A 20,061-nucleotide genomic window follows, 5' to 3' on the forward strand; every position below is an offset into this window, starting at 1 on the left:
CCATTATCACAGAGCAGACAAAAAGAAGGGCAGGTTTGGAGCCGAAAGGCAATAAATTGATAATTGTTACAATATATAATGAAGAAAGTTCATGAACTATATTTTTGGCAAGTTTAAAAATTATATCCAATTCAAGGTAATCAATTGCTCCTCCCCACCCTCCCTCTTTTAATAATATATTTTTTTCTCCTTCTAAGACAAGAGTAATTGTGGTTCTCCATTTTAAAGTGTTTCCTCTTGAATCAGCAGTTGCAGAAAATTCATTAGAGTTGGATTTCTGAATGTTGGATATCCCCTTATCTGCTGAAGGGAAAACAGGTTGAAACCCCCCATCAGATTGCCCAGTAAATTCTGAAGTTGACTCTCTTCTTCTGCCTTGCTTGTTTTATTTAAAAATGTGCAGATTTTGCTAGCGTACAGGATTTTAACCAGTTCTTCCCTGATCATTCCAATGCCCATGTCTGGACATACAAAAATTCTTATAACATGTCATTATTTTGTTGTTGTTTGTTTTTATATCGTTTAACTTACCCAGTCCATAATAATAGCTTTATCCTATCTAAAGCATCAGAAACACTTGAAATCATTAAAGAATTTATCAATTATCCTTAAATAATTGATCAAATATTTCATAATTATGTTAACTTCCATTTGGAAGGAGAGCTTCTCAGACTTCTTTCTAAAGTGCTCTCATTTGGGGTACGTTTAACTCATTCAGTTGAGTAGCTTTCTTCTCTCTCTTTACTCCTGAATTATCTTAGACCCTGATCTACTTTTACCCAGATCTTCAGCTAGTGTTCCAACCACACTAAGCTATCATCTGCTTGAATTGACTGGAGAGTGAGCAGGATGCAGCAGAGGCCTAGTATCCACAAGGCTTTCATGGCACTGACCAGTGACAGGTGTGATGTCCCTCTGGTATCAGGCACTGCCTCTCTCTCTCCACTCTTGGGGTAAGATCCTCACTTCCAAACTTGTGTAACCTTCTGCACTCTTGGAAATATTCATGATTAGCTAGGACGTTACTATACCTCTGGTAAAAATGAAGAAACAGGATAAAGTATGACTTCACTTTATTTTCCAAAGACTTTTTTTCTCTCAAAGAACATGAGGATGAAGAACTGCTAACTAGCTTTTATGAAGAGGGTAGTTTTCAGCAACCTTGGATTGTCCACCATCTCTCCTCTCTGGCATGCCATGTTTTCCTTAGTAGCCTGGCCCTCAGCAATAACTGTTAGCTCTTTACTCAAGGATATCTAAGATTGTCTCTTCTTTTTCCTTTTCTATCCTAAACAGGCTGAAATTTGCTTTTTGCTTTGAGCCAATTATTTAGGAAATATTTTTTGAAAACCTGTCATGTGCAAAGCTCTTTGAGGGTTTTAAGGACAAGGCAAGACTTACGTACAATCCAAGGCAGTTTAGTGTTACTCAGATCAGCACTGCAAACCCAGTGGTCTATTGAGATCTGTTATTACCTAGAATTTTTTCCCCTCCAATAGCACTATTTAGAGGGCATCCTTGATAGCTCAATTGGTAAAGAATTTGCCTGCAATGCAGGAGACCCTGGTTCAATTCCTGGGTCAAGAAGATCTGCTGGAGAAGGGATAGGCTACCCACTCCAGTATTCTTGGGCTTTATTTAGAATGAAATACAGCACTATTTAGAATGGAATACAGACTAGCAGTATCTTGGGAACTGGATTTTGGTGGTGCAAATTCAGAGCATATGATATACATGAACTTACTTGTTAAATAGGATTCATTATTTACTAGTCAAAGATTTTGTTGCTGTCTTAAGGTTTTCTATGCTTAAAGAGCATATGAAAGCTGAGAGGTTTCAGTTTTCCTCTCTTGTACTTACAGCTTTGAAGCCTGGCCCTCAAGGCCAGGAATATTATTTGAGTATATGCTTGTATACAGACCACTGTATTAAGTATTTGGGGGCTAAACAGAAGAATTAGACATGATCTCATTTCCTCACAAGGAGATATTGTAATCTAGTGATCCATACAAATATATATGTGTACAGAGGAAACATGAAGAACAATTGAGCAACCCATGGCCAAGTGCAGAGTGATGTCATTTAAGCCTGGTACTCTATTTAGGGGCTTAAATGCAGTAGATTGGTCACTGTGTAGGTTTAATTAGGAAAAAGTCTTTTCATGAGGCATCAAAGGAAGTGAGGGATGAGACTTATCAGAATAGTCCTATTTCCATGACTTGAACAGGCTCTGTCTGCCTTTCTGGAACATGAATGCTATATTTCCTTCTCTCTATTAAAATTATTTGGGTAGATGAGATCTCTAGAGATTTAATCATATCATTATTAGAAACCCTCTTCAAATTCTTTATTGTAAACAGGCTTTGGAAAGTCTGCCATAATTTCCCAAGACTGTGTTTGCAAGTTCTCTAGTAAAGATCATGTTAAATAGCTCCATAAAAATGTGTTGTTTACCAGGCATCTCCAGGGAGTTGCCAAGCCATAGGGAAGTTCTTTTCTTCCCTGTGCCACCAGACAGGAAGGGAGTCTTTCCATGAAACTTTGTTAAGGACATGGAAGACTTCTCACATTCAGGGCTGATACCACTAGCAGTCAGATATTAGAAGCAAAGTTTCAATCCCATGTACATTTAATGAGTAACCTCTGTGATCTAAATTCTGTGCTGGGTACTGATTCTGAAATTAAAAAAGAGCTCGATAGAGTTCTTACTTCTGAGAATTTATAATTTAAGAGGGCTTGAGGTTTAGATGATGAGAGAGAAATTAGAGTAGTTTGTCACTGCTTGGTACAGAGTATGTCCCTGCTTGCCTTTAGGATGCTTCATTTTTTCCTTCACTGCTTTAAACCAAATCAGAGTTTGTGTTTCCACCTGGATTTGTAGCCACTTTGACCTTCTCAATGCTGTGTGTAATGTCACTAATTCAGCCTGGTGTGACCTGAACAGAGCCAAACTATAAATCGTATATAGACCTTCACCTGGACTCTGCTCCTTATCCTGCGTAGAATGTGGCACCTTGCTGCCGCCCTGAGTGCTTAGCTGGCAGTAGCTTGGACTGGTGTCCATTATTATCCTTACCTCCTCCCTTTCTGTTTCCCGTCCCCCTTAACTGTTGTTTCCATTTAGATGCTGACATCAGAAGGAGCACGCCCTCCAACAGCAAATCCTTCATTTCCTCTCAGTCCTTGTAAGTAGTTATTTTTTTTTAAATAGAACTTTGGGATGGGTGGAGAAATAAACCCAGTTCTTGGCATATGGATGGGGTGGTACCATCTGAATCCACAAAGAAGCAAAGTTAATGTGACCAGCCTGCCTGGTGGTGGTGAGCCAGGGAAAGAGAGAGAAGATTATGGGTTCAAACAGGGTGGACTCTGGTGGAAGTGAAGCTTTCAATGTGGATTATTCCTTCTCTGATAAGTCTGATTATATCAGAGACCCCTAGAAGATGAGGTCTCGAAAGAGAGAACAGTGATCATGATTTCTGACTATGAAATCAAATTGAACAGATTCCCCATAGTAGACTCAGCTAGAGGAGACAGAAGCTCACATGGGAGCAGCAATAGTCTTTAGAGTCCACAGAGCAGTTTGACTCTCTCAACTTTGTAAACAGGTGTTGTCATTCCCATTTTGCAGTTAAAGAAATTGAAGTTTAGGGCTTCCCTGGAGGTCCAGTGGTTAAGACTCCGCGCTTCCAATGCAGAGGGCATGGGTTTGATCCCTGGTCAGGAAACTTAAATCCCATAGGCTGTGTGGTGTGGCCTCCAAAAAAGAAAAGTTTAGAGAAAGGATTTGACACAGAATTCTTAACCAGCATTGTCATGAATGCTAGTAAATGGTACCTGAGCCTAAGTCTTAGAACCCTGTGTGGACCACTGTGTTTCCCACTGTGCACAGAAGTCTGAAAATGATGAGAAAGAAAGCTTTGTAGCCTGGGGTGGCTGTGAGTGTTCTCTCAGCCTGGAAATCACTGCGTAAATTGTCGGGTCCCAAAGGGAGGGCTCCTGTCCTCCTGTCTTCCCTGTTCAGCCTTCCTTGACTCTCTCCACTTCAGCTCCCACTGCTTCCTGCACTCCACGTCTGCTGAGGCAGTGGCCATGGGGCTCCTGAAGCAGTTTGAGGGGATGCAGCTGCCCGCCGCCTCGGAGCTGGAGTGGCTCGTTCCAGAGCACGATGCCCCTCAGAAGGTAGGTTCTTCAGCTCTACTTCTCTACCCACCGCCCAGCCCCAGAAGGCTGTGAGCCTTCCTGATATTGTTCTTCTTTGTCATACATCCACTGTTTAGCATGAATGTACGTGTTTCCTTCCTGACTTGTAGAAGCCCTTCACTGCAAATGTGTGAAATGAATAAATGAAGGCATGTGTGCATGCTTGTCTTGGGCTTCCCAGGGTGGCACTAGTGGTAAAGAAGCCACCTGCCAATACAGAAGACATAAGAGACACAGGTTTGATCCCTGGGTCAGGAAGATCCCCTGGAGGAGGGCACGGCAACCCACTCCAGAATTCTTACCTGGAGAATTCCATGGACAGAGGAGCCTGGCGGGCTGCAGTCCCTAGGGTCTTAAAGACCCAAGACATGACTGAAGAGACTTAACTCATGTGCATCCCTGCCTACATGCCTGTGCATGTAGGTGGCAGCTCCTTCACTGTCTTTACCCCACATGACTGCTCACTAGACCTGGGGGCAGCACACCTGAGCTGTGACCACCTTGAGACCCTGGAAGAGTATCTGAAAGAACTGAAAAAAAGGTTCTTCTTTGCTCTACAGTTGAATAAGGCATGACGCATCCTGGCGCACCAAGAGGCCCAGGGTGGCTCAGGGACAGTGTTAGCGAGAGGCGCCACCAACTGGGGTGCTGTTTCCATTCCTTTTGATTCTTGAAACCCAAGGCCCTCACTTCTAATAGCTTGGTCCCTTATTTATTTTGAGGCCGAGGTTCCATGAAGCCCTTGCTCAGGTGTTTCTGAGAAGTCTTTGATCCATTATGTTTCTGTTGTGGTCAGAAGGGTCAAGTGTGTGTATTCCCCAGACTGTCCATGGAAGATCACCTGTGCTTTTCTCCTGCAGCTCCTGCCCATCCCTGACTCACTGCCCATCTCCCCAGATGATGGGCAGCATGCTGACATCTACAAACTGCGTATCCGCGTTCGCGGCAACCTGGAGTGGGCGCCACCCCGGCCACAGATAATTTTTAATGTTCATCCAGCCCCAACGTGAGTAGTCAGGGGCTGTGCCCTTTGGAAAACAGATACTTTCTCTGTGGATTGTCAGAACTGTCTCCTTACCCTCATCTCTCTATCTGCAGCTGTACCTCCCACACAGTTCTAAAAGGCCGAGGGAGAGGATTATCCTTCTTGTCTGCAAGTTTTACTCTTAGACCTCCCATTCTTTCCCAGAGCTAACTGGAAAAGAGGTCGTTTATCACTGGCCTCCCAACCTGTTGCCTTCCACCCATAGTTTTATGAGCTGTTTTCTTCCCCTTCCTCTTAAGAGGGATGGATGCTTTTCTTTCCTTTTCTCTCCTCTTTATTTGTCATCTCTTATATTTGTTCAGAAACTGTGGCTCATTATTGGGGAGGGTCACTGCCTAGGCCTAAATTCTAACCTTGCCATCCTTGCTTTGAATTGGCTCTCCCAATAGGCTTGTTTTGTCCAACTCTTAAAAAAAAAAATAGGTGAATTCCCCTCCCTTCCCAGCTTCCGGGAGCCCAGTGTTTGTGTCCTCACCCTGTACATCTCAGAGCCCTCATAAAGCTGGTATCTGCCAACCCCTTTCCTTGCCCTTCCTTCAGGAGGAAAATCGCTGTGGCCAAGCAGAATTACCGCTGCGCAGGTTGCGGCATCCGGACTGATCCTGGTGAGTGTCTTCTCTGACCCTCATGCTGCCTCCAGGGGCTTCCCCCTCTCACACACATGGGCAAGGGAGCTGGTCAGAGAGGCAGTAAGAGGAGCTAACAGCACAGAACCGGGGAAAGGAAAAAAAGGGGCCTGGAAGAGGGAAGGGGTAGGACCAGGCAAGAACACTGGTAATCAGAGGAAAATGGTTTCTAGAAGCCCATTACCAGAGAAAATTGTGTACAGTAAGTCCCCTACATAGAAGCCTTTGAGCTGTGAACTTAGGTATGAACACATGTTCACATGTCCAAGCACGGAAGTTCACGTGTCTGGTGTACATTGTCACATGCGTGCACCCTCTGCAAGTGGCTGTGCTTTTGTGTGCTTTACTGCTCAGTACTGTATAGAGCGAGTTTCCCTGGTGCCTCAGCAGTAAAGAATCCGACTGCCAATGCAGGAGACGCGGCCTTGATCCTTGGGTTGGGAAGATCCCCTGAAGGGAATGGCAGCTCACTCCAGTATTCTTGCCTGGGAAATCTCAGGGACAGAGGAGCCTGGTGGGCTAAGTGAGTGGGGTCACAAGAGTTGGATGTGACTGAGTGACTCAACAACAACAACTGTATAGAGTACAGCAGTACAGTGTCTTTACTTCGAGCCCAGGATGTCCAGAAGCAAGCATAAAAGCAGCAGTATATAGCTGATTGTGTTAGTTGGATACCTTGGCTAACTTTGTTGAGCTTGTGAACAAGCTGGACTTAACAACCATGCTCTCAGAATGGAACTTGTTTGTATGTAGGGGACTTACTGTACTCTCAGCCAGGTTCTTGGAGACTGGATCTTCCCAACTTGGCAGCGTTTGTTTCCTCAGTGGCCTCCAGTCTGGGACACAGAAACCACAGGCCTCACTGTATGGGTTTCTGTTGGCTTTCAACCAACTCAGACAGAGGTGGTTGGAGTCCACTGACCAGCCCTCCTTCTAATTCAAAAGGAACAGCGAGGCCGCCTCACCAGCTTATAATTGGGAAAGCCGCCTCTGACCTGTTGACCTTCTGTTTTTTCAGACTACATCAAGCGGCTGCGGTACTGTGAGTACTTGGGCAAGTACTTCTGTCAGTGCTGCCACGAGAATGCCCAGATGGTTATCCCCAGCCGCATTCTGCGCAAGTGGGATTTCAGCAAGTACTACGTCAGCAATTTCTCCAAGGACCTGCTCATTAAGATCTGGAACGACCCTCTCTTCAACGTGCAGGACATCAACAGTGCCCTCTATAGGAAGGTCAAGCTGCTCAATCATGTCCGGGTGAGACCCTCGGAAAGGTGACGGCATAAATTACCCCTGTTCTTAGCGGTTTCCCAAGATCACCACAATCCTCTCTGTTGCCATGCAGAGCTGTAACCATCTTATCATTCTCACTCTCTCTATGCACTTTCTCTTGCCATTTCCAAAGCGTCTAGTTAGTCTCAAACCTGGCAAGGCAGCTCTAGAGTTATAGATAGCACTTGATGGCAAAAGCAGTGTTTCTCCCCTTCACTGAAAATATTAAGTGAACAGAGAAGAGGGTATCAGGCCAAAAGTTTGGATTCTGGATTTTTCAGCGGCTCCCAGCTGTGTATGTGATTGGGGCAGACCTAGCAAAGGACCTTCCCTGACTGGGGGTCACTTTGAAGCGTATTGTTGAGTTAAAGGTATAGAGAAAGGCCTGGCTCTGGTTACTGCATGCAAGCTTTCTAGACCTGAATGGTTTAAAGGCACTTTCTTTCTAATGGTTGTTTCCCTCTCCTTCATACCCACTCCAACCCCTCCATCCACCCCCACAATGCCCTTCTCTTCAGCTGCTGCGGATCCAGCTCTATCACATGAAGAACATGTTTAAGACCTGCCGACTGGCCAAAGAGTAAGTCTTGATGGAGGCCACAGACCTCTGGCTCAGTCAGTGTCTCTGGAAGAAACGTGTCCCAGCAGTTGGCCCTTGTTATGTAAAGCAGGAGAGTAGGGGGATCATGCAGAAAATTCTAGAAATAGTAAACAAGAAGCCTACAACAGTAACTATGTATCCTTCTCTCTGGTTATTCCATCCAGGGTCAGCCCACCACTCTTGGCAAGCTGACCCAAGTCACTCTGCAGAAGGGTGTAGAAGTCACTTCACCCTCCAGATGCCTGGTTGTGGGGAGGGTGGGGTAGCCTGGGTGGGCTGGGTGTTACCCACCCTCATTATCTCTAGGACCCTTCTCATCCCTAACCAGCTTCTGGATAGAAATCCTTCTTCTCTCATGGGCCACACAAAGGATTCATTCTCTGCTTCTGCCCACTTCCCCTCATTTCCTGCAGGCTTCTGGATGCCTTTGACACCGTTCCAGGCCACCTGACGGAGGATCTCCACCTGTACTCACTGAATGACCTGACTGCCACCAGGAAGGGGGAGCTAGGGCCCCGGCTTGCTGAGCTCACCAGGGCCGGGGCTGCCCATGTAGAGCGATGTGTGGTAAGAAAGTCTCGCTCTAGCCCGATGCAGGGCCCTTACTTAGGGTTGTGAAGAGAAGCGTGGGTCCAGGGTTCATGCTGTTGAGTTCCAGGAAGTTGAATTGGCCTGTTAACACTGTGAGAGCAATTGCACAGGCTTGCTCTCCCCAGGGTTGATGAACAGCTAAATCATCCAGATCTAAGGAGTCTAGAATTAGAAGAGGATGTGGTGTTGGCATTTCTCCTGGGAAACGGACAGGACTAAGTGGGTCTTCACTAAAGAGTTGCCATGATGTGGGAGGAGGACCCTGGATTAGATTAGACTCAGAGAAGGACAGGGTCTTGTCTTAGCATTTTCAGTCACTGTGACCACAGGAAATACCACAGGAAGATCCCCTGGAGAAGGGAATTCACTCCAATATTCTTGCCTGGAGCATGCCATGGGCAGAGGAGCCTGGTGGGCTACAGTCCATGGGGTGGCAAGAATTGGACACAACTTAGCTACTAAACCACCACCACCACTGTGCAAACTTAAATATTCTGTAGATGCAAGTTATTATTGTTCCTGATCTATCCAACATACCAGAAATTCCATTTTTAGAATTCCCTGTCTTAGAATATGTCCAGGCTGTGTTGCTGTAACAGTCCCAGAATTAGAGCTTAAAATGGGGCACATGTAGAGCTCCTGTGTAGCAGGGAGAATTGGAAAGATTTCACTATAACCTGGCCCAAGGCTGGATATTATTTTGGAAAACTGTCCTTGCTTTTACATTTCATCTTAATTGGTTGTGGTTCCCATTTCAAATCATTACCCACACTGGAATTTTTACTTTAGGAAGCCCTTTGTGGCCCCATTCCTTCCTTCTTGTCATCTCTCCTTTGAGAACCACTCTTGTGGCTGGAGTTTCTCAAACTCGTACCTTTCTTGGTCTCCATCTTAAGACTGTGTCTGACACTGCCCAGCCTGGGCCCAGTTTGGCTGTCATGCTAAGTCCAGCTCCAGTCTCTTTCCTGAAGGTTGGAGAACACTTTGGAGCTCCTCGTGCGTGTGTGCTCAGTTGCTCCAGTCGTATCCAACTCTTTGAGACCCCATGGGATTTTCCCAGCAAGAATACTGGAGTGGGTTGCCATGCCCTCTTCCAGGGGCCTTCCCGACCCAGGGATTGAACCCGTTTCTCCTGTGTCTCCTGCACTGCAGATGGATTCCTTACCACTGAGCCACCGGGGAAGCCCTTGGAACCCCTCAAGTCTTATTTATATTTTGCTCCTTGCCCCGCTTGTGTTCACCCTCTTGGCCAGTTCCTGGTGAACTTTGCCTCCCTTTTCTGCCTGTCTGTTTCCTCCCCAGCTCTGCCAAGCCAAGGGCTTCATCTGTGAGTTCTGCCAGAATGAAGATGACATCATCTTCCCCTTTGAGCTCCACAAGTGCCGGATCTGTGAAGGTGAGAGCTGGTGCCCAGCATGTTGGCCATAAGGACAGAGCACAAGGGCTTATTAATTTCCTGTCAGTTGCCCCTGTTAACAGAAGCTGGGTTTGGTTCAGCAGCTCCCTGTGTCTTACCATAGGTACACTAAGCCACGGCTGTAAGAAGGGTCCTGGCAGTGACTTGCTTCCAGCCTGAGATGACACAGATTGTTCTCTTCTCTCTCCCCTTCCCAACCTGAACAGAGTGTAAAGCATGCTACCATAAAACTTGTTTCAAGTCTGGGAGCTGTCCCCGCTGTGAGCGGCTGCAGGCCCGGAGGGAGCTGCTGGCCAAGCAGAGCCTGGAGTCCTACATGTCAGACTACGAGGAGGAGCCCACCGAGGCCTTGGCCCTGGAGGCCACTGACCTGGAGACCACCTGAGAAAGCATGGAAAGCGCTCTTCCTAGGGGCGAGGGTCACACATAGTGCGGAACTGAGCCACCCTCCTAAGGACTTTCCCCACTTGGTTTTATCTTTTTTTTTTAACTGTTATCATAATTATTAATTTTTATTATCTGTCTAATGTCATGTGTATTCAACCTTATATAGGTTGGTGGGGTCCAGTCTGTTGTGACAATTTGCAGGTACCAAGCATTTCCATCAGAGCTGACATATGGGTCCCTAAGTGAAGCTTCCAGTGCCTCTGTTAGGGGAGTGGACAGTGAGACCCAGTTCTTCCAATATCCATGGCCTTCTCCACTTGGACCAGATCTGGTTTCAGCTGCATCTCAAGAATCATTTCCAGTTTTATTTTGTTTTAATTCTGGAGCTTCTGAGCCAGGCCTTTCTCAGCGAACTCACTTCTCCTTTGCTGCTGAAACAGGAGTGTGGAGTTTTCTCTCTCCCAGTCCTGGAACAGGGTCACACCCTGAGGAGAAGCATCAGAGAATGGGACTGAGTCATGGGCATTCTTATGTAGGTGCTTCTGAGGCCATAAAAACAGTGTTACTGCTACCTTGGACTCTTCAGACACCTCGAAGAGGCAGTAATAACTTTCTTGTATTTTAGGCATAGATGATACCACAGGCTGGCTTTCTTTATCTACCCTGGGGGACTTGACACAGACCAGAATTGATACTTAGACCAGGACTATTTCAAGCATAAGTGAGGCCACAACTCTTGTTTAAGGAGCATTTGTTCAGTCAGAGGAGCTGTTGGCCTCCTCTTGGGTGATAAGGTCCCTTTTAGTCAACATAGCTCTGGTGCAGGTTTGACCTTTCAAGCTCAGACAAATCCCTGGTGCCATCTTAAACTGAGGACAGAAGCCCCATCCAGCATCTCATCCGTGAGTCTCTTGCCACTCTGTCCTCTGTTAGGAGGTCACTGCAGTTCTGAGTAGAAGCCTGGCCCAACTCCATGCTCTCCCTTCCCTCCTGCAGTGGGGCTGGGACCCTCCCCAGTGGTTGAGCTCCTGGCTTAGTTTCTTTTGTCAAAGTTGAGGTGAAAGCTTCCTGCTATTAGTGGTGTTAAAAGACTTGATAGTTTGTGGCTGTGAGCATGAATGTTCCTGTGTTCTTATGATAACAAGAACCTTATGCCAATTATGCACTTAACTCTTTAGCCTGGTGACAGTAGTATACGCAGTCATCCTTATTACTAATTTTAACACACACCCACACCCTTTGTTAATGTGTGTTTTGATGGGAAAAGTTTTTGAAGGGACTGTGTATATGTTTGTGGCATTCTTTAAGTTGCTGTAGCTCCTGACCTGTCTGTAAAGCACTGGTCAGGGTCACAGCTCCAAGGGCTGGCAGCTCTGTGAACTAAAGCCCACAGCATTTTAGTTCTGGGGCTGACTTCTTCCTGGGTGCCTGTCTTTCCATAGTTGGTTGCTAGTAGGGAAAAACCTGCTGTGGGCGCTGCCCCGGGAAGCTGAACAGAAAGTTGCACATGGTTGGTGGAAGCTGCTGAGTGTCTGAGTCGGAGGCAACCAGGAGTGTCACTGGAAGTAGTAGGGGCGGTAAAGTAACAGAGCTGAGGCTCCCCCAGGACAGGAGGGAGTGGGAAGAAGTTGATGCCTGGCATTGGTCCCTTTGCCTCAGACTTGGGATCTGAAGGCCACGTCAGGCTGGAAGACCCTGAGGCTGTTCTCCCTTCAGTTCATGGCAGGGGCAGAGGGGCTGTGAAAGCGCTCCAGCCCAGCCCAGTGTTGAAGGGCAGACTAGAAACTCCCTGGTCCATCAAGGAGCTTCGGAATGACATTGTGAAACTCTAGCTTCGCTGAGAATTAGGCCTCAGATTCAGACTGAGATGTTTGTGAAAATGGTGAGCTCTACTTCCAGTCCTGGTTTAAATTGAAAATCCAGCTCCTTACTCCAAGTCACTACACTGGAGGAAAGATATCCTCTCGTTACTGTCGTGCGTGTTTCATGTAGCACAGGATGAAAGGATGGAAGACGCTGACACTTTCTAAAGCTGAGCTCAGCAGTGTGCTCCTGGGTTTTCACTTTTTTTTTTTTTTTCCTCCAGCTCCCCAACCCTGTCCCTCTAGACTGCATATCTGTTTTAGTGACCTTGACATTGCTCTCCTCACTGTCCAGATACCATTTATTTATTTATTTGAGAGTAGGGGGAGAGTGGAAAGAGGATGGGGTGTTTTGAAAGCACTTTGCAACTTATCAGTATCTGAAAATCCCCACTATTGTGGGGAGAAGCTTTGAATGCACTGAAGAGAGTTCCTTCTGAGAGAAATAGGAGGGGAGATGTGTTCTTTTCTATAAATAAAGGGAAAAAAGAGTTTGCTTGCAAGGTGGAGACAAGATTCAAGACATAGCAGAAGAGTGGAAGGCAGATATTTTCCACTTAAATGAGGCTGTTATTAACTCTCTCTACCAAGACTTTAGAGCTTTTGTTGAATTCACATAAAAGGAGCAAGAGTCTAAACAGAGATGTTCTCGTGTGTGTACAACTCGTGTTCCAAACTGAGTTTCTACTTGCTGTAATTCATACACAGCCTAACGTATCATTGTCACCTTTAATAAACTAAGGAAATGAAATTCTGCTTTTTACTTGCCTATCTTGACTATCAGGAAGTGGTATTGAGTGTCCACTGTAAAGTGGACGTGTTGGAAAATTCAGGAAATTTCTGTTACGATGCAAAGAAAATTGGACCTTACAAGTCAGGAAAAGTGGGTTGGAATGCTTTGTCACTGACTTGCCACATGACCTTGAGCAGATCAGTTCACCGTTCTAGACCTCTATGTCTTTGTGTATAAAGTACTTTGTAGCACTTTACAATGCATGGGGTGTGCCCACTACCGGTCCCCTTGGTGTAACGGCCCCCTGAAGCGAGTCAGATCTTCCTCTCCACAGAGTCTGAGTTGTCTTAGATGCTTCAGTCCCCACTTCTGTGAACAACCCTCTCTGAGTTTCTCTTTCATGCTTCTGGCCTGCTGGAGCTCCAGTTACACCCTGCAGCTTTCTGAACATTTCCCCTTCAGTGTCCTTTGGTCAGCTCCAGCCAGTATGTCTAAAGCCAACGTAAATATCATATTTCCTCAAACCTAACCATTAGTCACCCTGGTTTGCAAATTCATTTCCTCCTCTGAGTCAGGTGGCATTTCTGACTAGGAAAGCAGTGTCTCCTCACCACCTGTTGTCACGTTGTGGTGATTTTTCTCTTTAAATCTCATTCCTTTTCTACCACTAGCACACAGATTCAGGTTCTTATCTTAAATCTCAACCTTATCCAGCCATGCCAGTCTCTCCCTATTTAATCATCCATCAAATATGTGGGTACCTACTGTTTGCTGGTGTCTGTACTGGCCTCAGGGGTTGTCACAGGGACTGAAACAGACATAGGCCCTCCCTCCTCAGGGACTTCGAGTCTTGTGGGGGAGACAGACATTGCCCAGAGTTACCAAAATGAATGTGTAATTATGAGCTGTAATAAATAAGAGCTGTGAAGGAAAAGGGTAGATGCTGTGAAAAAATAACAAGGGGGCCCCTGAGAAGGTGATGCTTTAACCAAGACCCTCAAAATGAGACTGAGAGTAGGGAGACAAGGGCTCCAGACTGGGACTAGCATATACGATGGTCCTAAGAGAAGGAGTTTGGGCAAGGAACTGCAAAAAGGACTTACTAAGAATTTCAGGTTTTATTGTATTGGGCACCAAAGATTTTAAATTTTATTCTAAGAACATTGGAAAGTTACTGAAGAGTTTTAATCAGAGGAGTGACTGATCTGGTTAAAAATATCAGCGTCCACTTTTGCAGAAAATAGAGCAAAACAAGAGCAGAAGATGTGGCTATCCCAGGGAGATGGGAGAGAAAGAAATTATGTTCGTCCAGACTAGAATATGACCTACCATTGTCACTGTCATCTCACCAAACCCTCTAAAAAACAAGATAAATTCTAAATGCTTTGTTCTAACTCTGACATTTTAAAATAGGGAGTAAAAAATGGGGGTGGGTGAGGTGGGTAGGGCAAGATATTAGAAAAATGTTTGTATACATTACAGAATCCAAGGAAAATGAGCAACCAGGAATAGAAAGGGCAGAGACTGAAGCAGCTCTGGAACCTCAAATGCAGGATTTGCAGACCTCCTGAGCCTCTGCTGGGGACTTCTTCTTGAGGACTGGGAGTACACCACAAAGGGGAACTGTGAGCCAGGCAGTCATCCTTTGGGGCACTATGTTAGTCATCATTTTCTGTGGCCCCAAATGTGTGTAGGTTTACTTTACCCTCTAATGGTATAAAGAGAGGGCTTAGTTTTTATAGCACCCTGGTTAAAGCGAGGCCCAGCCCAACTTCCTTTTTCCTTGGAACGTTTGACTTAGAGGATGGGAGCAAGGGATCACCATGCCCGCCATATCCTGCTGGCTCTTCTGCCAGTCAGAGTCCTCTCCCACTTCTAATCTCCAGGGTATCAAACCGCTTATAAAACTTAGGTGAAGCAGCTGCCAGATGGCCCAGGCATTCCCACTGTGAGCTTGATGTTCCTGGGATCAAAGATGAATGTGATTAAAAAGGAAAGAGAATCTACTTAGAGCTACTATTCTAGGAGCGTGGAGAACACGAGGGTGTGCTTGGCATACACCCTTGCCTTCCTCAGTTCTGTGAACTGCTTCTGGGGGAGGAACAGAAAGCAGAGAGCTGCGCTCTGGTTTTGGAGGTAAACTTAACACCAGACCAGCGAGATGAGAGTTCCTGGGTTAAAAGAAGCCTTGCATGGTTGGGAGTTTCTTAGGATGTTGGGAGTACTAGTGACCGTCCCCTGCCAAGAAAGCAGCTACAGCAGACCTCTAAGACTCAAGTCTGAAACAGCGCAGCACAGGTGACCTGTAATCATTAGGAAACAAACCCAAGGGAAGTCCTGTCCTTTTCTCAGCCTCTGCAATTTCTCACCTGTTTTCTAGTGATGCCTGTGGTTCCTGAATGGCTTTATTTCCCCATTCCCCCTGGCCCACTGCAGGAACAGACTCCTGGCCTCTCCAGCAAACTCCTGTTCCACAGCAAGCACAAAACTGCTTCAACACTAGCAGCGGTGAGGGAAAGAGAGGAAAGTAAAAGGTACCTTCCTCTTCTCTCCCTCCTCACCTCCCTGCCTTTCTCTACTTAGAATCGAAAAAAAGAAATTCAGCCCAGATGCCAACAATAGATCTCTCTACACCAAGGTCTGAAAGAAAAGTTGTGCATTTCCCTTAACCACTGGAAGCCCTTAGACACTGAGCTCACCGAAAGAAAATTCTGGCAATACGAAAGCAGAAATGAAGCCTGCAGAGGGGAAAGGGAATGATAGAGCCCCCCACCCCTACCTTTCTTTCCCTCCCTCACTCTCTCTTTCTTGGTTACTTAATAATATTTAAATGTACTTTTGTAATACATTCACATGATTAAAATCCACAGAAAAGAATACAGTGAAGTCTCTTCCATTTCTGTAGCCATGTGTCCAGTTTCTGCCTTATCCCCTTTGATAGTCACTTGTGACTTTTTTTTTCATCCATACAGAGTTTCTTTATGCAAATAAAAGCAAATTATATATATATATATATAAAATTCTTCACACTTCTTTAAAAACTAGCATACTGTATACACATTTCTGTGCCTTGCTTTTTTCCCCCCTAACGGTGTATCTTAGAGAATTTCCTACATCACTCAATAAAAGTTTCTCTTATTCTTTTTTTAGAATCCATGGGGGTCATGACTGAGCAACTTTCACTCACTCACTCACTCATACATTTTCCATTGTATGGGTGGAATATAATTGATTCAACCATTTATCTATTGAGAGACATTGAAGTTGTTTCCATCTTTTATTAATACAAATGATGCTGCCATGAAAACCTGGTCCTGTGTCATTCACATGGGTGCAGGCATATCTGTCAGGTAAATTCTCCAAAGAGGAATGACTGGCACAAAAGATTTGTGCGTTTGTAATTTTGATAAATATTGCCAGTTGCCCTCCAAGGTGGGAATAAGGAGATTGGAGCAGTGGGAAGGAAGAAAGTATTACCATGGGGTCTTACTCCCCTACCTAAAACTCACCAACAGTTCTCTCCCCACAAGGTAAAGTTGGGTTTCTTCTGCTGGCACATAAAGGACCTTTAATCCATGACCACACTTCAGCTTCATAGCCTGAGCTCCTGCCATTCCCTGAACTATTGGCTGTTTCCAAACTGCACTTTCATCTGTCCTCTATTGAGAGCTCGCTCAGCTACATCACAGTGTCCCCTGCCTGCATTCTACGCTACCTGCCCACTGTGAGCCCTTGGCACTCTCTCTCAACCTCCTGTTAGAGCACTTGTCACACAATGTTGTTATTTAGTATTTTCCCAAATAGAACAAATAAACAAGTAACTGAATGAAATGAATGAATGTAAGGAATCACCTGTTCTGTGTCGAGGCAAGCAGACATGAAGTGCCGCTTCAAGGATCTTTCCTGACAAGGATCTCCTTTGCTGCAGCAATGGTCTTTCCTGTCCTCTTTAATCACCCTGAGCTCAGCAGCATTTCCTCTGCAAAATCCCAGTGATATCCCCAAAGACGCCACACATGGCCTTCCAAATTAAGCCAGAAGAACCTATGCTGAGGTCTTAGATAGAGGAGACCCTAACAGGGTCAGCCCATGTTTGGGTCCTATAGTCAGATGAATGTGATCAGTTTTCCCCTTTGCCACATGGATCTCTGTAATGACTGTTCTGTCTCTACCTCTTTACTACCAGCAGGAGCAGGTCTGATTTCTTCCAACCAAAGAGCCCAAACTCGTCCAAATCTGAGATGACTATAAAGCCAGCTGACCCTGGGGCTCTCTAGTCTGTCTGCACTACTTGTCTTTAAGGTGTCCCTGCTGGTTTTCCCCAGATCAGAGATCTCCAGGGGACTCTCCTACAGACAAGTTCTGTGGGTGCCCACCCCTCTGTCTTTGAATGTTTTCCCTCTCTGCCTGTCAGTGGGAACAAGAACCAACAAGAAGGACATTGTAAGACAGGGGATGGGATTGTTCTGACCTTGCATCTGATTACCTCCCTTCTCAGCTCTCTTGTCTTTTCTCATGCCAGCAAATATCTGCAGTGATTGCTTTCCCAAATCTTGAAGTGATGAAAATGTCTTCATCTCCCTTCTCCTCCCTCAACTTTGTCTGCAACTGTTTCTGTTTTGTTCAACAGTCATTATCAGAGTAGATAACATTCCAAATGTCCTTCACTCACTTTATTATTAAACTGCCAGCTTTTTCTCGCCAGGAGATACGATGATATTTACATGCCCTAAAAATATACTAGGTATTTAAAAATTGTTATGTCTATAAGGTAAGCTGAGAGAAGAATGCTGAAGACATGCAAAAGACTGCTGAAGTTGATAGAATATCCAAATGTTTTCCAACCAGAGATAGAAGCTACAGTACAAAATTTTTACTTGTTCTGAGGTTCTTTGTTTATTGTTACAAACTAGATGTGATTCACAGGAAGCCAAAACTTGATTTTCAGCAAGTTCTCAAGCTTCTCTTTACATGCTTAGTTGTTCAATCGTGTCTGACTCTCTGTGACCCTAGGGACTGTAGCTCTCCAGGCTCCTTTGCCCATGGAATTCTCCAGGCAAGAATACTGGAGTGGGTTGCCATGCCCTCCTCCAGGGGATCTTCCTAACCCAAGGATCAAACTCACATCTCCGGCATGGGCAGGTGGATTCTTTACCACTGAGCCACCTGGGAAGCCCTAAGCTTCTCTTCCCAATATTTAACTTAGATGTGAGATCTTCACAGGCCAAGAGTGAGAAGACTATTCAACAGGGGAGGGGAAAGGGGCCACTGCAGCCCAGCAATCATTCATTTATGTATTCATTCATCTATCCATCCATTCCCTTGCTTTCTCCATGATTCAGTGAATGCTGGCACTTTGATCTCTGATTTCTCAGCCTTTCCTAAACCCAGCTTGTACATCCGGAAGTTCTCGGTTCACATACTGCTGAAGCCTAGCTTAAAGGATTTTGGAGTCACCTTACTTTTCACATTTTCCTATAGTAGACAGTCTCCTCAAATTTCTATGTCTCAACCTCCTCCTGTTCTGTCAGCATTCCTGCGGTGTAGACAACTTACACCAGCTAGGGGGAAATAGAGCTGCCCTGCTGATTTTCCAGGCTGATGGGCCCTTCCAGGGGGATTTCTGAATTCCTCTACTACATTTGGTTTAAAGAACACTGGAGTGAGCCAGGAGACCAAGCTCTACACCTCAGCTCTATAATAACTGAGCTGTGTGAACTTGGGTTACCTCTTGTCTTCTCTGGGCCTTATAAGATAAGATAGAACCTTATCTATATAGAATGGGCTGGTCAGACCAGATGATCTCCATAGTCCCTGGCAGCAATCACTCTGGTTTCTCTGATTCTGCTCTTCCCAAAGGCCTGGAAACACCAGGAGATAGGAAATTTCTTCTTGGCACATTACCTCTGCTTGACCAAGCTATTCCAAGCAGCTGGAACACCTGTGCCCCTGTCTCGGTGTGACACCCCTGCCCTCTGCCAGTGATGGCCCAGATGTCAGCGGGCTCCTCCCTGTGAGGTTGCCAAATGACCTGATTGGAAAGAGTAGGTATTAAAAGTCCTGTTCTTGGTCCCTGAAACACTGTCTCTGCTTGATGCCTGCAGCCATGGGGCTGATTCTTCTCCTCCTACTGTGGCTGAGCCCTGTGGCCCCAAACCAGGAGACAGGTGAGGAGCCAAGCTAGCAGGTCAAAGGGACCTGGCCTCTCGTCTCTTTCTTATTCATTCATTCATTCATTTACTCAACCATTTTTGTCCCTGGCATGATCCTTTTATGTTTGCTAATTTATTAATGAAATAATTCATTTGTTCAGACATTTACTAAGCATCTACCAGTGCTTAAAGTGGCTTCTCTATGTACCACATCCATATTTATAAGATGTCTTTGCGTGGTTCACTTGAAAAGGTCCATTTTGGTTGGAGAGTCCAGAGGAATGTCTAGAAGAGGTTCTTATGAGTGGAGGCAGCACAAAGCTCTAGAATGTGCCCTGTCAGAGGGCTAGGAGTGAAGGTGGTGTGACAAGCCCAGATCTGGATTCAGAGGCAGACTCACTGGGTACCAACCCATGTGGTTTGCTAAAATATTCCTGGAAATGCAGTGGGATGGAGAAAGCTATATCTGCTAGAATATCTTTTGGGAGGAAACTGGGTATCACTGGTAGGAATACTTTTTGCAAGGATGGGAGCCTTAAGATGTGCGTAAGCAACAAAAGATGTCTTAATATGTTGCTTGTAAAAACTGTAAAGGGAGGAGGAGTCTGCCTCATGCCCCCTTTCCACACCTTTCCCTGGCCATGCTTACCCTCTTCTCTATAACACTGTCAAACATATTTAAAGAATATTATTCTGAAGGGCTGCAAACTATTAGCATTGGGTTCTTCACCTCACCTTACTTGGGGCTCTTCCTGGCCTCTCAGCTTGTCACTGCTATAAGCCTCTTCATCTGAAGCCAATGGGATGGTCACAGAGGAGTCCCTGAGCTGTCACCTCCCCACCAGAAAACTGTTTCCTGATGGGTGCACTGCCTCTCCGCCAACCCCGCAGCCCTCTCCTCTTACCTGTGGTGTAGCACTTACCATGCAGTATGGCGATGCTTTGGTTACCTGTAGTGGGATGCCTCTCCTTTCACTAGACTGAGCTCCTGGAAGGTGTTTCTCTGGACTGTCGGGTAGGGCAGGGCAGTGGAATGTACCTCCATGATCCACCACAGTACCCGGCTCAGAGAGTCACTGAATAGAATAAAAGGAATAAATGAGTGAATGAATGAGTGCTTGCTCACCATGGGGTGGACTTCCTCTCCCTTTTACTGTGCTGTCATTTTTCTG

General features: G+C 45.7%; 1 protein-coding gene and 1 long non-coding RNA gene across 10 annotated transcripts in view; one reads left to right on the plus strand and one right to left on the minus strand.

The window, feature by feature from the left end:
• Window positions 1-12,755, plus strand: part of RUBCN (rubicon autophagy regulator) — a 51,124-nt gene extending 38,369 nt beyond the window's left edge. For all 9 annotated transcript variants that reach the window (XM_061411029.1, XM_061411051.1, XM_061411037.1 and 6 more), the window contains 9 exons: window positions 3,125-3,185; window positions 4,050-4,182; window positions 5,064-5,209; window positions 5,789-5,853; window positions 6,893-7,131; window positions 7,665-7,726; window positions 8,161-8,314; window positions 9,641-9,734; window positions 9,962-12,755. In XM_061411029.1, coding sequence (XP_061267013.1) covers window positions 3,125-3,185; window positions 4,050-4,182; window positions 5,064-5,209; window positions 5,789-5,853; window positions 6,893-7,131; window positions 7,665-7,726; window positions 8,161-8,314; window positions 9,641-9,734; window positions 9,962-10,140 — 1,133 coding nt within the window. In that variant the 3' untranslated portion in view covers window positions 10,141-12,755. The remainder of the gene's footprint in view (window positions 1-3,124; window positions 3,186-4,049; window positions 4,183-5,063; window positions 5,210-5,788; window positions 5,854-6,892; window positions 7,132-7,664; window positions 7,727-8,160; window positions 8,315-9,640; window positions 9,735-9,961) is intronic.
• LOC133244325 (uncharacterized) lies at window positions 10,129-19,806 on the minus strand. The gene is made up of 2 exons (XR_009735365.1): window positions 17,209-19,806; window positions 10,129-10,627 (listed from the first exon to the last, which is right to left on the minus strand). It is a non-coding gene; the product is annotated as an uncharacterized LOC133244325 (long non-coding RNA).
• Window positions 19,807-20,061: the final 255 nt, after the last annotated feature.

This window comes from Bos javanicus, chromosome 1, assembly GCF_032452875.1.
Source record: "Bos javanicus breed banteng chromosome 1, ARS-OSU_banteng_1.0, whole genome shotgun sequence".
Classification (NCBI taxonomy): domain Eukaryota; kingdom Metazoa; phylum Chordata; class Mammalia; order Artiodactyla; family Bovidae; genus Bos; species Bos javanicus.